The sequence below is a fragment of the Gavialis gangeticus genome, unplaced genomic scaffold (assembly GCF_001723915.1).
Source record: "Gavialis gangeticus isolate Ggan-Ray unplaced genomic scaffold, GavGan_comp1, whole genome shotgun sequence".
Classification (NCBI taxonomy): Eukaryota; Metazoa; Chordata; order Crocodylia; family Gavialidae; genus Gavialis; species Gavialis gangeticus.
The window spans coordinates 140,362,406-140,380,438 of NW_017729022.1; the positions used below are offsets into that span (position 1 = coordinate 140,362,406).

General features: G+C 41.7%; 1 protein-coding gene across 1 annotated transcript in view; it reads left to right on the forward strand.

Moving 5' to 3' along the window:
* The window catches only part of MACROD2 (MACRO domain containing 2), a 1,830,990-nt gene that overhangs the window by 405,149 nt on the left and 1,407,808 nt on the right, over positions 1-18,033 (forward strand). Inside the window, exon 4 of the mRNA XM_019516252.1 lies at positions 14,293-14,322. Within this exon, the coding sequence (XP_019371797.1) occupies positions 14,293-14,322 (30 nt within the window). The remainder of the gene's footprint in view (positions 1-14,292; positions 14,323-18,033) is intronic.

Consider the following 18,033-nt stretch of genomic DNA (forward strand, 5'->3'; position numbering starts at 1 on the left):
CAGCACTGGAGCCCTGGTGCTGAAACATGCAGCCTGGCCAGCCGTGTGTTTCAGCACCAGGGGGAGGGCCAACCATACAGATGCTCTGGCAGCCAGGGCATCTCCATGGAGGACACAGCCTCCGGTTGCCCTGCTTTTTTAAATTTTGAGTTTTTTAGACCCCTGGATATCCGGGGTCTAATTTTCTCCCTGAGCTGCAAACATTTTTTTGTTCCCGCACATGCCTTTTGCCCTGCCTCAAAGGGTTTGAGGAGGGGCAAGAGGCACGTGTGCACTCGTGTGAACACACCCAATGTGGCCTCTTTGCATGTCTCTATGTAGTAGAATTGTAGCAGACCTGCCTTGCTGTTGTTTGTCAAAGAGAAAAAAAGTAGTAGTCTTGTCCTACCTCATCCTGATTAAATTTATCATCTTTAATTAATGCCTCTGCCATAGAACCTACATACAGTCTTGTAAAGGGCAGCAGGCAGACAAGGTTCTTTGGGTAAATGTGATATCTTTTATTAGATCAACTAAATAGTTGGAAAAAATGTTCTTTGCAAGTTTTTGGGTACAATCACACTTCTTCAGGGATAGGGAGTGTCTGCTGGTGTCTGGTGTCTCCTGGGTGGAATAGAAGCCAATATGCAAACTGCAGGTCTGTGAAAATGCAAATATGTAGCAGTGAAGATCAGAGGTGATGGGAGACAACAGTTGTGAGACAGGTAGGTGGGAGAGAAAAGGGGGAAAATGTTGACCTGGTCCCTCCGCTACCCAACCCACATGCTCTTTTCACATGGACTTTTCACATGCTCCCTAAAATCCACAAACAAGGGAACCCTGGCAGACCTATAATATCCAACTGTGGAACACTAATAGAAGAAATACCAGGTTTCATCAAAGCCATCCTAAAACCTCTCATCATACAAAGAGCAAATTTTGTCCAAGACATAACTGACCTTCTACAAAAACTTAAAAACATAGACCATCTTCCTAGCAATATCTTCCTAGTCGCCGTGGATGTTACCAGCTTTTATACCAACATCCCACATCAGGATGGCATCCAAGCTGCCATATATATCTGTAAGAGCAAGATTGCAACTCAGAATGTAAGGGCAGTATACATTTATGTTGATAATAAAAATAATCTCATTCATTGTTCAACAGCATCTGTAATTGTGATGTCAGTGATTTATATGGAGAATTTAAGAAGCTCATGTGCAGGTACCTACAGCACACTACCCAGTGATCATATGCATACTTCATGCTCAGAAATATCGTGTACAAGATGATTCAATCATTCCCCCATAAGGGTTTATCATGAGAATTATAAGACACCCCATGAACAAAACAGCAGACAGAAGAGGTGAAAACAGGCTTGAGAAATGAAGATGTTGTCCCATACAATCTGAAATGAGATCACGTGGAGTGATTTCATTTAGATTTTTCCTCACCCATGCCTTTGAAAGTATCTCTAAATTTTCATCTTCGATTGTATGTGATCCTCCCTTACTCTTTAAAGATTCTGAAAAAGTGTTCAAGTTTTCAGTGCATCTGGGAAGACAGGTAACTGTAAAAATGGTGACTTCATTTTTTTTCTTTTCTAACAAATTTGGGATGGTAGCATGGGAAGTGATGTCACCTGATGTTTTATTTGTGCTGTCATAATGTTTTTTATGGTGGCACAAATTATGCACAAATGGTCCTGCTTTGAGCAGGGTGTTGGACTAGATGACTACCTGAGGTCCCTTTTAACCCTAATTTTCTATGATTCAGTAAAATAGATGTTGCTACCCTTTGTTGCACCACATCAAAGGGAAATCAGTGGTGCAACAAAAGGTAGTGTTAAACTTTGCTCCTTTACTGTCATGAATGGCTATTACCTCTATGGTGGGAGAGTATGAGGAGCCTGAGTGATTCATACTCTCCGGCGACTCTGGGCAGGTGTTCTGGGAGCCTAAGGGCCTCTCAAGCACCTGGAGAACCTACCCACTTTCTGTGCTTACAGAGAGGCACGCCAGGGAATCTCAGGGTGCCTCTGCATAAGCAAGAAATATCCACTTCCCTTGCTCAGCCAGATCTGTGGGGGGTGGGTCTGGCTGAGTGGGGAAAGCTAGGAGATCACATCACCCCTTCTCCTGCACCATTAAGGGCAGGAAAGAGGTGACGCATGTCAGTGAAGCAGATCAGCTGTGCCAGGACACATTGCGGTACAGCTGATCCACTTCATTTCGTGACATCTATTTCTAGCCTGAGTCGCATAACATGTCATGAGTATTACACTCCAGAAATACTAAAGTGGAGTCTGTAATAAGGCTCTGTTTTGCCTGAACTGACTTGTCATTAACAAAAGGGCCAGATTCTAATCCATCTGGTAGTTAATTAGGTGTGATCCTGTTCCACCCTGCTCCAGAGCCTGAACAACTGTTGATGGATCTACTTTTGTAACATTTTGTCATCTTAGACTCAAGACTGAGTCACAGAAAGCAGTGAACAGGAGGAGGACCCAGAATGGATTTGGATCATACTTGTTTGCCTAGGTCCACTTAGGCAGCTAGTAGCTGGAATAGAACCTGATCCAGAAAGTCCATTTGTGTAGAAAGGGGAGCATCATATGTAATCCTTTAGGATCAGTTAAGAAATTTTTGCAAGTCGCACTCTCTCATCTCAGCGTTATGATGTGTTGATGCATCTAGTTAAGATGAAACCTGAATAGTATATTATGATGGCAACAGTGTGCTGTCAGTTTTAGCACAGAGTTTATTTACTTTGATTTCATAAGATGGCCATTTCATATTTTTATGTGGTATTTTCCTAGCTTTGATTGAAATTTACCAGTCAACTTCCTTTGTTTCACTTAATTTCATAAATACATTCATAATTGCTGGGAAATGGTATTTAGGCCTTTAGCGAAGGGCTAGGACTATATTAGTAGTGCAGTCAGTCTGGAACTAGGATAAATATAAGCTAGATCCTGCCATTCTTCTACAATTTGCCCTACATTGACCCTTGTTAGAGTTAACTCCAGTTTCCTGCTATAGAAAGAAATAATAATCAGAATGATATTTTACTTTGCATAAAGATAGAATTTTTCAGGGTTTTTAAATACTTTTTAAAATGGACTCACTGCACTGTATTTAGGCTAGGGAGAGACATTACACATAAACCAGTTTAAGTGATCAGAAACTGGTTTTAACCTGGAACACAACAGACATTCAGTGCACATAAACAAGTTTGAAAATGGCTGAAACCGATTTGAGATGAACCTGGTTTAATATATTATCAGACTTAATTGATTGGGGTCAAACCAGTTTATGCCGTGTCTGTCCCAGACCTCTTGCTTGTTTAAGTTAAACCAGACTCTCTCAGCATCGTGGCATGCTCTCTGGGCTGGGCAGGGCTCTCTGCTCCACAGCAGAGCTGGCCTCTCCCCTCTGCTCCCTGGCTGGAGCTCTGGCAGAGACGTGCAGGCACAGCAGGGTCTGCTGGCTTCCTTGTGCCCCCCTCCCCCTCCTCTCACTGTTTGCTACTTAAACAGAGATCCCTTCCTCTTCTCTCCCATGGCACGGACCTAGCCAGTATGTGGTATGCTATCTAATGCTGTGTAAGGCAGATAGGACAGTGTTTGTTTTGGGCTTTTTAGAGCCAATCAACAGGTCATCTGGTCATGTCCTTGTATTCCTTTCTTTGGAAAAAGTTGTTTAAGAAGAGCTTGAACTAATGAGAGAGGCTTTGTTTCTAATGGGTTGTTAACTGCCGATAACAGAGCTGATAAATGCTGTGTTATCAAGGAGGGGGAAGGACCCCTTCCTAATCACAGTGTCATGCTGGGGCCTGGCCATGCCCTCCTCAGCTCAGCCCTGTGGCAGGGAAGGGAGGGCTGCTCTTGCACCTGCCGGCTTTTAGCCTGAACCACTGCAGGTATGTGCCAGCATGTTTTCAGTCCAGAGGGGCTGTCTGTGCAGTTACAAAGTAATTTAGCCTAGGCAGGTTAGACTAACCTGCAAAGATTGAATCAATTCAGGTTTAGGGTTTTTGAAAGTCTGTCCCTAGCCATACTGGCAGGCTCTTCAGGACTTAGTTATCCACACTGGTTACTTGCAGAAGAGAAAAAATTCATTATTCTTGCCTTGAGCAGGGGTCTGAACTAAATTACCTCATAAGGCCCCTTTCTGCCCTACTTTTTATGATTATCAAAACTTCAATGCCAGGTAGTTCCTGAGACAAGGTAACAATATGTTACCTTTTTCTGTGTTTGTGGCAAAGCCACTTTTTAAAACTGATTTTTGGGTTGTTGTTTTTGAACCTTAGATTATTACTCGTGAGCTGTCCTCAAGAACATAGCAAATACAGACAACTTTACTTTGCTCAGACCTAAACTCATGGGGAGGTCAGCCTTATACCCCTGAGTAAAACTGACCTGGCTTGGGTTACCTCATAGTAAAAGTTAAAGACCTTGTGCTTTCTGGGTTTTTGCCTTGGCATAGTTTACCGTGGGTTACCCCAGGGAAAAATACAGGGAAGACAAGTCCCTTGATATCTTTTCTTCAGCTGTAAGCTTTGATTTCATGAAGCATAAATTGTTTGTTCTGTTGAAAGCTTGAATGTTGAACATCAGTGCTTCCAGTTTGAAAGTATCTTTGTATTATTACCTTAATATTTTGTTTTATTTATTCAAAAGATATAACAGATGATGCCTTTCAGTTTGTAAAAATATGTTGTATTTGGAGAACATTTTTCTTAAAATCAAAGGTTACCAGTATACCATTGTCTTCAGATTACAAGAAACCCTTGTTATTTGCGAACTCCAGATTCATGGAGAAGGGCTGAGACAGGAGGCAGGCAGAGGGCAAATGCCAGGGACATGGAGGGAGGTGACGGCAGCATCTTCTCCCCCGGAGGCAGCTGCAGCAGTCGCTCTGGCGGAAGGGGTTAGTTCCCAGGTGCTGCGGGGGAGCGCTGGGGATGGGGAGGAAGGTGGTGGTAGTATCTTCTCCTCTGCCACTGCCAGAGGCAGCCATGGCAGCACTCAGAGCAGGTTCCGCAGCAGTCGGGGGGAAGGGGTTGGTCTCTAGGCACTGCAAGGGAGCCCTGTGAACAGTTGGGGGGGAAGCAGGGGGCAGCTGTGTGGTCTGACGGGGAGCCCCGTCAGTATTCACAGATTTCGCCGTTCATGGGGATCTCTGGAACGTATCCCCCGCAAATGGTGAAGGTCTTCTGTACTGAAAATTAAATGCAATCTTGTCTGGTGTGCTATCAGCATGAAGACCTGTTCTGACAGTCCCACCTGAAAGCACGTTTTGCGGAGATTAAGATCCCCTGACAAGCAATAACTTTGAAAAGAAGTTTGTATGGGCTTTGAATTGCACTTTTTGCAATATTTAATAATGTTTTTTATACTGAGAAGTAATCATGGCACTTTTTTCAATGCTCAATATACCATGAGTCTCAGATCCTAATAGAATCAGGCATCACCATTTCTATAACCCAGATGTCTGTGGTTAGTTACTACCTGCTATACATTTTTATATACTGTTAATTTTTTTCTGTCTACTTCAGAGCAATTGGATTACAATGGCAGGCAAAACCTTTGGCATTTTTACTTTTTCTGCTTGGAAAGTGTATATTAGCCTGTGCCAAATAGATGGCTGCGTTCTTTCTGTACACTGTTTCCACAGCTGTCACTTGCGATGACAACTGACTTGTCTATGTAAAATGCCTCCATCATTTTCTGTGTTGTTTGGCGTTTGCTTTGGATATCAGATTTCAAATAGTCCTTTTTTTCAAATTATGAAGCTTGAAAGATGTAATGCATACCATTATTTTGGATAACTTTCTTGCATAAATATATGTTATGAAAGAAGTCAGTAATGAAGTGAAAGTAGAATGCAATTAAGTCATGTCAATTATTGCTTCAGTATTGAATAGAAAATAGGATAATGACAATTCCCTTGTCAAACAGCTCTGAAAAAACTATTTAATATACTGCAGTATTCTTAAGAGATCTTTGTCTTATCAACCTGAAGAAAATTGAAATCAGAGATAAACACCTGCTTTATTTGGAAAAATGTGAATCTTAGGTTAAAAGAATTATATTCTTTGAAGCTGTAGAGAGCTTGAGGGGGGAGGGGTTGGACACCTTTAACAATGAATGCTGGGTCACATGTTGCTATGTTGCAATACTAGTGTAGTCATCAACTAATGTCCAAGGGTCCAACTGTAGTCTTTTAAATGCACAGCACTCACAAGATGTCCCATTGCATATCATTCTCTTAAGCTAGACAACTGAACGGGTTTTCAGTTTATTTTGTCAGCATGTGAAACAAGTGAGGTATATTGAAAATTCAGTTTCTCTGACTTTCTCTCTCAGTTTATTTCATAGATAACACAAATCTCAGCAAAACAGACTCCCAGATGTCTGAACTCTTTGTGCTTTGCCGGAAGATGTCTTATCATTTACAAAGAGATGACTTTAAATCTTAGGACAATTCTTAGAGCAAAACATAGAAAATCTTCAGTATGTACAGCTGAGGCATTTCTCCTATACCCCAACCTATTAGAGAGAGAGAGACTGGAGTTTCAACTTATTTGGAAGGCTAAGGCCTGTATCTGCAGTATGTTCTGCTCTCAATCATCTGTTTTTGTGAACAGGTTAACTGGAAGAGAGAATTTGTCCAAGTAAATGAACAATACATTTGGAGCATTTGTTGAGTTTAGATATGTTGTATTTTAGTTAGGTCAATGGTAAACAGTGACACCCCCAATTAACAGATGAGAAGGCACAAGACGGAAGTGCCTTGCTTGACTTGACAAGAAGCATAATGGAAAGCCATGTAGTAAAATAATACCCCATGCCCTCTACCCTTTATCCACTCGTACACTAATATTCCCATCTAGCTTGTAGAGCACAAGGGCACAATTGACCATGGAGGGCCATGCATAGCATATGCAGCCAAATCCTGCTTTTGGCTACTTTAATTTAGGCACCCATGTTCCTTTTGTGCTTGGATTCACAAAAGTGCAGAAGTGAGGAACTGACAGCCATACTGTATTCTGTATTAGATGTGTAAGTACAATTCTTTTCCTTTCTGCTGGAAAAGCATTTAATGCACAAGATGAATGGGCCCTTTTCTTCCTCACTGCTATTTTTGTGACTTAGTCTTAAGGGTAATATGATGGTGTGTTACACAAGTGGATGTAGTAATGGATTTTCAGCACTTGAGCAGAATGAAATAGAATCACACCGAGGTCCTAAATCCACTTATCCATGTAATGAGTGATATAGAATTTGGCTTTAAGTTAGTGCCTTGCTGTAGGTGCCCACCTGAGTGAGTATCCCACTATAGGCATCTATCTACATATTCAGGCACTTAATAGCGTTGTAAATCTGGTCCGCAACTTGCAATAATAATGTTTCTCCCCTCTCAGAATTTCATTGTATTTGTATACAAGGAAAGCCTTACAGGTTAAGTTTTACTATGCATCTATTTATTTATAGTTGGCTGTATATTATTTATCACCTGTATTTCAAAAATATGTGAGGTTTTATTAATGGCTCCAAGAACATTCTGTGTAAAAAAACCCATTTGAGTATATATAAAGCAAAGTTGCCTGCTCATAGTTCCTCTTTGTTCTCCCCTGTATTTTTGAGAAAAGATCAAACAATATGCAGTGACAGGTAAGAATGTCTCACAAAACATGGAAGGGGACATATAGTTGCCTGTTTCATAAATTACTGTTAGTCTGCTCACCAGCTGTCTGCTATGATGTTTTATTGATGAAATAAAAAATGTGTCTGTGGTAATGGAATGTTTTGCATTTTACAGTATTGTCAGATATAAAGGTGTCTTCTTGAATAAATTTCACAATTAAAACATATCGACAGAAATATTTAAATTATTTTTACATCAAAATAAACTCAAACATCTGCTGCTGAAGTCAGACAATGTCAAGTAATCTTTTAAAAGTATATTTTTTATTATACTGACAGATGCATGGCTACATGACACAGATGTCAATTTAAGTTACTAGTGCCATTAATACATGACAAAGAGATGCTCCCAAAAGAATTTACATTTTTACAGTTTTGTCAGATGAGTGTACTTCAACAAAAAGTAACCACTGCTATTCAGCTATGTTGTTAAGGATGCTATCTCCAGAGACATAACAAAACTGTAGACTTCTCTTCATTTGTAGCTACTAAATTCAACAGAATTGACAGTGAAAAGTAAGTTTTACTCTCTATAATTGCTTAAAAAAGAAGCTCTTTTGCTTTTTAATGAATTTGGGTGCAGCATGCTGAAATAGATTTGTGGCTATTTAGTCATTTTTTAAGATGAATTTCCTTTAAGCATGTTTACTTTTTTAATTGCTTTTGACAAAAATTCAAGTAATGCAGTATGTTGGCAAAAGTGTTCCTGAAAAGTGAGCTTCAGATTTCTGCCAGAAATTGTTGTCATCTTATGCAACCAGGGCAGAAAAATAAAATCATATGACTTGGTACTCAGTACTTACTCAATACTCAGTACAGCAGCTCACAGTTAGAATACACAAGTTTGGTCCATATTTGTTAAAGATACTAATGTATTCAATATTCAAATTATATATTTCAGCAACTGGAGAACTCCTTGCTGATATTTCAGAGCCTTGTTCAGATGGGTTTCCTTCAAATCATTTTCACAGCTGTGTTTTCAAGGTTGTGGGAGGAAGTTTGGTGCTTAGAGTAAGGACTGATTCTCTGGAGCACAACAGTCAGGCACTAATGGGGCTTCTTAATAGTCTGATAACTGTGCTGATTATGCATATCATGAGCACAGAGTAAAGATCCAGTACTGATGCTGAATGTTCCCAACTCCCATCAATTTCAGGGAAATGTAGGGCCTTAAGCATCTCATTAAGGGCCAAAACCCATTAAAGGGGAATAGAGATTTAATTGTTGTTATGTGGATGATTGTTCCTCAGTTTGAATGTTAAAAAACCCTTTTTACCTCTGACATGGTACCAGATATAGACCTGAAAGCTATATTGCATCTGGATATAACTCTGAATACCGTAGCTTGGCAAACTCCAGCTGACTTCTCAGGGAGTCTTCCAGAGTAAAAAGAGCAGGATCAGACCTTACCCACATCGCATTACTTTAAGAGAGCTGTTTGGTTTTTACTTCTGAGATCTCAGGATAGTGCTAACAATGTTGCCTGGTTATTCTAAAACAATTCTAGAGGGAGGGCTACTGGATGAGTTTGAAGGAAGTGTTGGAATTTCTAGATTTTGTCATTTAAAAGTAGAATGAGCAAGGTTGAAGCATTCTAATAGACTGTAGAGCATAATCATAGAATCACACAAAATTAGGGTTGGAAGGGACCTCAGGAGGTCATCTAGTCCAACCCCCTGCTCAAAGCAGGACCAGCCCCAACTAGGTCATTCCAGCCAGGGCTTTGTTGAGCTGCACCTTAAAAACCTCCAAGGATGGAGAGTCCACAGCTTCTCTAGGTAAGTTGTTCCAGTGTTTTACCACCCTCCTAATGAAAAAGCTTTTCCTAATATCCAACCTAAAACTCCATTGATTCAACTTACGACTACTGCTCCATGTTCTGTCATCTGTCACCACTGAGAACAGTCTAGCTCCATCCTCTTTGTAATCACCTTCAGATAGTTAAAAGCTGCTATCAAATCCCCCCTCAATCTTCTCTTCTGCAGACTAAAGCCCAGTTCCCTCATACTTTCCTCAGAAGTCATGTGCCCCAGCCCCCTATTCATTTTCATTGTCCTCCACTCTACTCCTTCCAACTTGTCCAAATCCTTTCTACAGTGGGGGCCCAAAACTGGACACACTACTCCAGGTGTTGCCTCACCAGTGCAGAATTGAGGGGATTAATTACTTCCCTTTATCTGCTGGCAATGCTCCTACTAATGCAGCCCAGTATGCTGTTAGCCTTCTTGGCAACAAGGGCACACTGCTGACTCATAGTCAGCTTAGTGTCTACGGTAACCCCCAGGTCTTTTTCTGCAGAGTGGTTGCTTGGCCAGTTAGTTCCAAGCCTGTATCGGTGGACGGGATTGTTCTGTCCTAAGTGCAGGATTTTGCACTTGTCCTTATTGAACCTCATAAGACTTCTTTTGGCCCAAGCCTCCAACTTGTTGAGGTCACTCTGAATCCTAGCCCATCCCTACAGTGTATCTACTGCATGCCTCCTCTGCCCCCAACCCTCCCAGCTTGGTGTCATCTATGAACTTGCTTAGGGTCCATCCCATCCCATCTTCCAGATCATTAATGAAGATATTGAACAAAAACTGACTCCAGAACTGACACATAATCTTGAATTGCAGAATTAAATAGTTAGCATATTAAGATATTTTTCATTCCCCTTTCCCTATTCAATGGGTACATCTACACATGCAATTAATGTGAAGCAATAAACTCCAATGCATATCATGCTGGAGTTCATTTCTCCTCAGTGTTTGCATTTGTGCCTGGGACCACAGTACGTTGAGCTTTGTTGGAACAGCCCCAGGTAGCAGGGAGCCCAGGGATCAGCCTGCCAGCATGAGGCTGCTTCAGCCCAGCTCAGCATGCGGCAGTGGGGCTGGCTGGGGCACAAGGGTGGTCCAGTGTGGGGATAGCCCACAGGCAGACCCCACACTGAAACACCCTCATGCCCCAGCCTGTCCCGTCAGCCTCTACATGTGCGTTGCACACTACAAAATGCCACCACAGGATAGTACTTGTAAATACAAGTACTAATTTATGGTGGTATTTATTAGTTTCCTGCAACCTAATAGGGCCAAATGTGTGGATGCCGGGGATCTTACTGCTGAGCTAATGAGGCAGCTCTGCAGTAAACGTCTCATGTAGACATGCCCTGTTTGTCCAGTGTTGCTTTTGTGATTATTTGGCTTAGAAATGTATTTATTTATTTTACTGCAGATGGGGTGAGACTAGCTGTTAAAATAGTTTAAAAGTTACTTGAGAAGCATAGGATACTTTGCTAGTTTCAGTTTGTGCCATGGTTTACTGATGTGTAATACTGCAATTCAGTAAAGACAAGAACAGGTAAATTTGCTTTGCACATGTACTTAGACATGACAACAGTTGTGTTTGGCTGCTAGTACTTTACATGTGATACCCAAGAGTCTAGTTTAAAGCATTCTTGCTGTGTTGCAGTAACAGTAAAGTACCAATAATAATATGTTTTTCTTTTTCAAAGATAAATTACCCTGTTAAATGCAGGACATGTTGAGACTGTGCCCCTGCAGTGTCAGGAGAGCTGGCTTCTGATGGTATAACTGAAAGTAGCTGTACAAAAAACACTCAAAAGAAATAAGTGGGGCAACCCCCTAAAAAAAATGTATCCTATTCTTATTTTATCAGTTTAAAGAAGATAGTTGGAAATATCAGCTGTCCTTATACGTTTTTAAATCCTTACTAATTTGAGGGGTCAGAGCATATTCCTCTTTCTGCAACAGTCTGTTTCTGTGGCTAGGAACAGATGTTGTATTTTGTCCCCAGACATACTTGTGTCCTGGACAAGTTCAGTCAGAACAGAAATATTGTGGGATTGACGTGTACACACATTGCCCTTCTAATCACGGTTTAGTGAGCAGCTGAATGCATGTTGCTTTTCTGCCATTGATTCAATGATGCAATCCTGGTAACCATTCAGATGCACTTTGTCCTGGGATCAGCTGTTAGTACTTCTTATCCTGTGATCCATTTTAGGATTTATCCTAGGACAGCAGACATTGATGTATGTTGGCACAAATGTGACAAATGTTATTTGTGGCCTATAAGAATAGTCTGCTTCAAATGTGAAGCTTGGATAGGCTGAAGTTATGTATGGTATTTATTCATATTTTCCTTTTTTAAAACATGTCAATGAATTGTAAGCAGTCAGAGAAAAGTGTCAATACCTGTTCCAGTCCCAGTGCCATTTTTTTTTCCATTCGTGTTTTTGTGGTGAAGGAACCTACATTTTCCGTCTACATGTAGGATGAATGCTTTAGTAAGAGGCTTTAGTTAGGTTTATATGCTCAGCCTTTCCTTCCATTTCTGTCCAGGCTGTGGGAAGAAAATTAGTGGCTGCAGCTAGACTAGCTTAATGTGAATGGCTGTCTTGAGTTATGTTCCTCTGAAAATTGCCACTGTCCATAAGTAGTTTAGTCTATATGGCTGGAACAAACAGCTGAATATACAATAGAACAGCATACAAATACAGAACGTGAAATTCTGATCTCAGTGAACTCTCATTGACTTCATTGGGACCAGAGTTTCACTCACTGTTTGTACAGAAGTCAGATAAAGGAACTTTTTGCCTTTAGTGATCTTCATCCACATAGACCCTGTCCATACAAGTGTGGATGTTTGGTTCCCCAGGGACTACTAGAAGCAGCGCACCTTGTGCTACCTCCAGGTGTCCCTGGGGAATAGCTGTACCACGTGCCCTTTGACACGTGGCAAATTACCCTGGGTGGGGTAGGGGAGTCTGTGGCTAGCACTGGGCTGGCCTCAGCAGCCTTACCTGGGGTTCTGGGGGCCTGCCAGGGCTGCAATGATCATGTGACTCAGAGCCTGGCCGGCAGCCAAAGCACTGCTCCAGACAGCCTGGTTCCGGTTTTAAGCAGTGCACATTGTCCCTGCATGCACCACACTGCTGTTTTTCCCCATGCGTTTTTTTTATCCATCCAAGGGTCATCCCCCCCGCTCTGCTCCGTTGCAGCACAGAGAACACTTGAAGGTGCGATATGTGGTGCCACACGCATGTTTGTGGCGCCACATTCCTTGCGGAATCGACACAGCCAGCTGCTCATCTTGACACAGCCTGTGTTGTAGTAACTCAGAAAAGTTCATAGCATGTTGCACCAAAATCCAGTTCCTGCTCTCTAAATTGACAAAGGGTTTTTCTTCTTTGCTTGGTTCTCTCAGAGGAATATTATTTGGCAGAAGGTGGGCAGGGTAACATCTTAGAGATTAACCAGTTTGGAGAGGCATGAGCTTCTTTAGGCAACAACATCCTTTGTTTGATGTTAGATATAGGTTCCTAGCCTCTGATGAAGTAGGTTCTTGCATATTAAAGCTCATGTCTCTCTAAACCAGTCTCTAAGGCCACCCCTACATGTTACATTTATGTTGTGATTAATGTGGCAAATGTTCTACATTCTACTGGTAGAACATTTTTATGGCTGGGTTGTGTAGAGCCTTACATTTAACATTTGACAGGGGCTGACATTAAGCTGACTGTTGGTCCCAGGGCCAGGACTGCTCTGGGGTCTGGAACCAGCCCTCAAGTGGTCCCAGCCCTGGGACTGAAAATCAGCGGATTGTCAGCCCTAGCCCATGGTTGCAGGTGGGTGAGGGCAGAAGGGCTTCCCCTGCTGGGGACTTTAAATCCTGTTGGGAGTCTCTGATGCCCTGTGCTCAGCCAGAGCTGCTGGTCACATGGTCACAGGGTTTAAAGTCCCCAGTGGAGTAAGCCCTTTGGTTCCTCCCATCAGGAGCCTCTGATTTCCTGTGCCAGGCTGCCAGCCATGCAGTTTTGATGATCAGCTGATTGTTGGTTTCAGACTGCACCAAGACCGGTTCAAGTCCTCAGTATAGTCCTGCGGCCAGAGCTGATCTTTAGCTATGGGATCATACTGAGGCTGTTGTGAGACCCCATGCAAACCTGGGGCTGGAGCCAACAATCAGCTGATTGTCAGCCCCAGTTCAACCTGCTGGTCCTGTGTTTCCTGGGTTTCCTTTGCACTGGCAAGTAGTAACGGCACAATTGAGATCTGATCTCTGATCTTCAACTTGCACCTCCTGCCATGCGCGTATGGCGCGGCAGGAGGCACTGTTGTTGGAATTGGGGATCAAATCTCCTTTGCTCCATTAAATGAAAGTATGCCAGTGGCATAAGGTGCCACCCTGTCCTACCTTCACCCTGGCTTTAGGGAGACATGGCTAACTACATCTGTGCTTACGAACTAATGTCATTTCAGAAGATTGCGGAGCTTAAAATTATATTAATGTTAATTCATTTGTGGGTCCAAAAGCTTAGCATAATATATTATAGATATATATTTTTCAGAATAATTTAGTTCTGTTAAAAAATGTGGACGCTATTAATGTATTTGGAAAAGCCAAATTAATGGGATTTCTTAAGTGAAAAACAGTAGGTTGCAGTGCTGTTGTTTTAATAGACTGTACATTCTGTAATTTGAATAATTATGAATTTCAACAATTTATTAGGTTTAAAAAAACAACAAAAAAATCACCTTCTGTTCCATTCCATATTTAGGAAATGTAATGCTAATGATTTTTTCTTTTTTCCTCCGTAGCTAATTCCAGTCTTCTAGGAGGTGGAGGGGGTAAGTCTTTTTTTAACATTGTTTCTTGTCTAAAACGCATGACCAGAAATCTGCACTGATAAAGAACAGGAAGATTTAGTTATTCTTATAATGGCATATACTGTATGCGTACAATAAATTCCTAAGGAAAATCTCTTTGAAATGAAAAAAAAGCACAGGTTTTTTTTTCCTGTTATACACAACCAGGTGGTTATGACCATTACTGTCAGGTGTGGACCTTTGTGAGTGTCATCCATTCCATTTTCCCCCTCTAGATTAGATTTCCTGATGTGTTCTGCTTGGGACTACACCATAAAGCCATCCCAAAAGCAAAGTTGATTTACCACAAATTAAATAACTTCAAGGTCACCCAAACCTATGAATAAATATCAATGAAATAAGCATTGCAAAAGAAAACATTGCAATTTAATACCTCTTATTCATAAAATGATAAGGTTTTGCTCATAACTTTTTATCTCAGTTATTTACTCTCCCAGCTGGGAAAACAGTGCACAGGAATAATACTTTACTACTAATTGTTTTTCTCCATGATGTTGTATTTTGGAATGAGCATGCACAATTTTGAGCTAGGGGGATGCAAACTTGTATAGCACATGGCAGTCTTGTTTCTAATATTTCTAGTGTTATTCAGAAACATAATAACCTGTTTAAAAAACAAAATCAGGCAGGGCTAAATTCCAGCATTTCTGTTACTCATTCTGTCCCCAGAGGGGAGGAAAAAAAGCTCTGTAGTGAAAATTTCACAGTGGAGTAGCTGTACAGACAGCTACTAATCTTTCTTCTTGGCTAGAGTTAAAAGGACTTGATGATCACAGCCTACGTACGCAAGGGGAAGTAAAGGGTTCTGTCAAAAGCCTGAAGATTGCTGTTGCTTCTTAGACTCCAAATAATAAGTCAAAGTTTTAACAACCTTAACAGTGTAACAGGATCACTGGGAACCCATGATACTTGTGAAAAAGTGCTTCACAATTATACAGAGGAGCCATTAAAAACATAAACACCTTATTTCAAATATGTATGGTCATATGTTAATTTCCAATGAGCTTTTACCTGATAATCTTCCAGTCGGATTAATCTGTTTCCTTTTCTTTGAGGTAGTTGTTTGTTATATACCAGATTTAGCTGTGTTTGAGAGGTAATCCCTCTGTAGCAATTTATGTTCATAAGAACTGATTACTACGCAGTCTCTTGAGTATTTATTCTCAGTTGGTAACTTTACAAATCAATACAAATGTTCAAATTCCAGTCAGGTCCCTAGAGCTCGGGTTGTTGTAGAAGGGATTTGGTTATTGACTTTCGGCGATATTTATTCAGCTGGACTCTACTTCAGAAGTTGATATCCTATTAGTGTGGCACCACAGAATGTGGGTCTTCTTACTCATTAACCCCGACAGACAGAATGAGGACCAGTCACTAAGTGGGATTTTTTTCCCCCTGCACTTCACAGTTCAATTTTATGCAGTCGTAGTTTCATTTTTATCTGACTTAAGAGACACAAAAAGCATCTCGCGGCCATTTTGTATCCCAACCATGGAAAGTGAAAGGAGCTTGCTCAAAAAACAGTCTCTTCTTTGGAACCTAAAATAGGTTTGCAAGAAAGTGGGTGAACCACTTAATGAAAGGTTAATATTCAAAATAGAATTAATTGGAGTTTTCCTGATACTGGTGGATGAAGGGACCCCCAGTGACTACTGCATTTTGTCCCACTGGAATTATCTTGTGCTGGAATCTAATTTGAGGGTATTCATAAAGATCAGATTATTCACAGCAGCAGCCCCCTTTCAGATGTGATTTCTTTATTAGATGGCTGGCTTATTTGGGTACCTTCTGGACAGGGCCCCCCCAGATGGTACCAGAAACATTAGTTTTGCTGCCAAACAAAGCAGCAGCATGCTGGCTGTGGTCTTCTCTGTACACTGTGCTAGAATACACTTTGTGTTGGAGAAGATATTGCGGTGGATGTTAATTGAAAAGATCACAGTCTCCATTCACCCACGTAAGCTTCTCTGCTCAAAAAGGCAGATTTGGAGAGGAAGGAGAGGGAATGTTTATGCTCACAGGGCATGTCCAAATGAGCATGTATGTGCAGGGACGTGTGTTTCCCGTAGGAAAAATAGCAGTGGCCCATACTTATGCCACTGCTTTTTGTCTCGGAGGATGCCCCTGCATGAGCACTTATGTGCATGGTAAATTAACCCTGTGTGGGGTAGCAGAGGCTGGGACCAGCACCTGGGAGCATTTTTACATGTACTTTTGGGGGGGAAGGGGGTGGCACTTTAATGAGAGCAACTCCAAGAGCCACTCTAATTAAAGCACCTGGTGCATCTCATGTATCAGCATCCCTGCACTTCAAAATGGTGGCGGGGGCACTTTATCTAAAACTTGTCATAGTTAAAGTGCCCATGCCACCATTTTGAAGTGTGAGGATGCTGATACATGAGATGCAGAGGTTGGCTAGAGCACGGTAATTATCATGCCCCAGCAGACTCAATTAATTGAGTCTGCTTTGATGTGCTGTAATTACAGCATTTTGGAGCAGCCTCCCGGTTCATGTATAGGCACCCTGAGGTTCTGGGGGCCTCCTGGGGCAGCAGCAGCATTGATCTGGCAGCACTGGCCAGTAGACACAGCATGGCTGTGGTAGCACATGCTGCTGCCATGTGTATGATGCCATTTTTTTAGCAGTGGTTTTTTGACACTGGGATTTCCAGTGTCCACCTGTTGACCTGGGTGAACAGGTGCACATGTGCTATTTTCAGTGCCTCAAACAGCTTTGAGGTGCTGCCAACTGCACATGTGTGCTCATCTGGATGTGCCCACAATGTCCAATAATGTGAGCTATTAGAATATCAAAGAATTACATCTTGCATCTTGCCCTTTGGTTCTGCTGGTGTTGTTGATCCACCTCTAAGACAGAAGGAGGTCTGCACCAAATTCTCTCCCAATACACAAGCCCTTCCAGTCACAAAAGTGTCCTTCACTCTTCTGCTGGGGCTGCTTCACCTCTGCTGAGTAAGTCAAGGTCCTGCCACTGTTCAGCAGTTGGCAGGAAGCATGTAAAAACACTTCTGAACCTTCAACTAGTTGCTATGGTCCAGTCAAAAGCTGGTGTTGTGCCACAGTGCAGTAACACTGCTGTAGTGGAGCTGCCAGGATCCCATGGCCATGGCATGTGCCCTGGCAGCTTGGTGGTGGCAGCTGCTCTCTCCTGCCACAAATAGTGATGGCAACAGGCAGCTAAATGCAGACCTAACCTAAAACTCTCTTTGTTCTGTCACTCTCGCTGTATAGTGAACTAGTTTATGTTGTCTGAATTTCTTTTAGTAGAGGGCAAAAATCCTTATTTTGTAGACACAAAATTCATGCTTGAAGTGCTTAATTTCTCCAACAGCCAATAATGTAGTGGGAGAGATGGGGGCTTTACAGTTTAGGAGAATCTTGAGTTATTGCTGGTTATTACCTTGTCTGCCAGAATGAATAAGAAAAAAATGCCCAGTGTCTTTGGTTTCGACCAAGCCTCCATTAGCAAACTAGCATGTTATTGGAAACATATAATGAACTTTTACTATAGTATGTCAACTTTAATTTCATTTTCTGTTATGTTTTAGGATTTGGAAAGGTCTACCTGAAAAGGGGTTGTGTTTTCCTCCTCAGTCACCAAATGCAGAACACAATTTTACTTTCTGTAATATGATACTGGCAAACTATTTA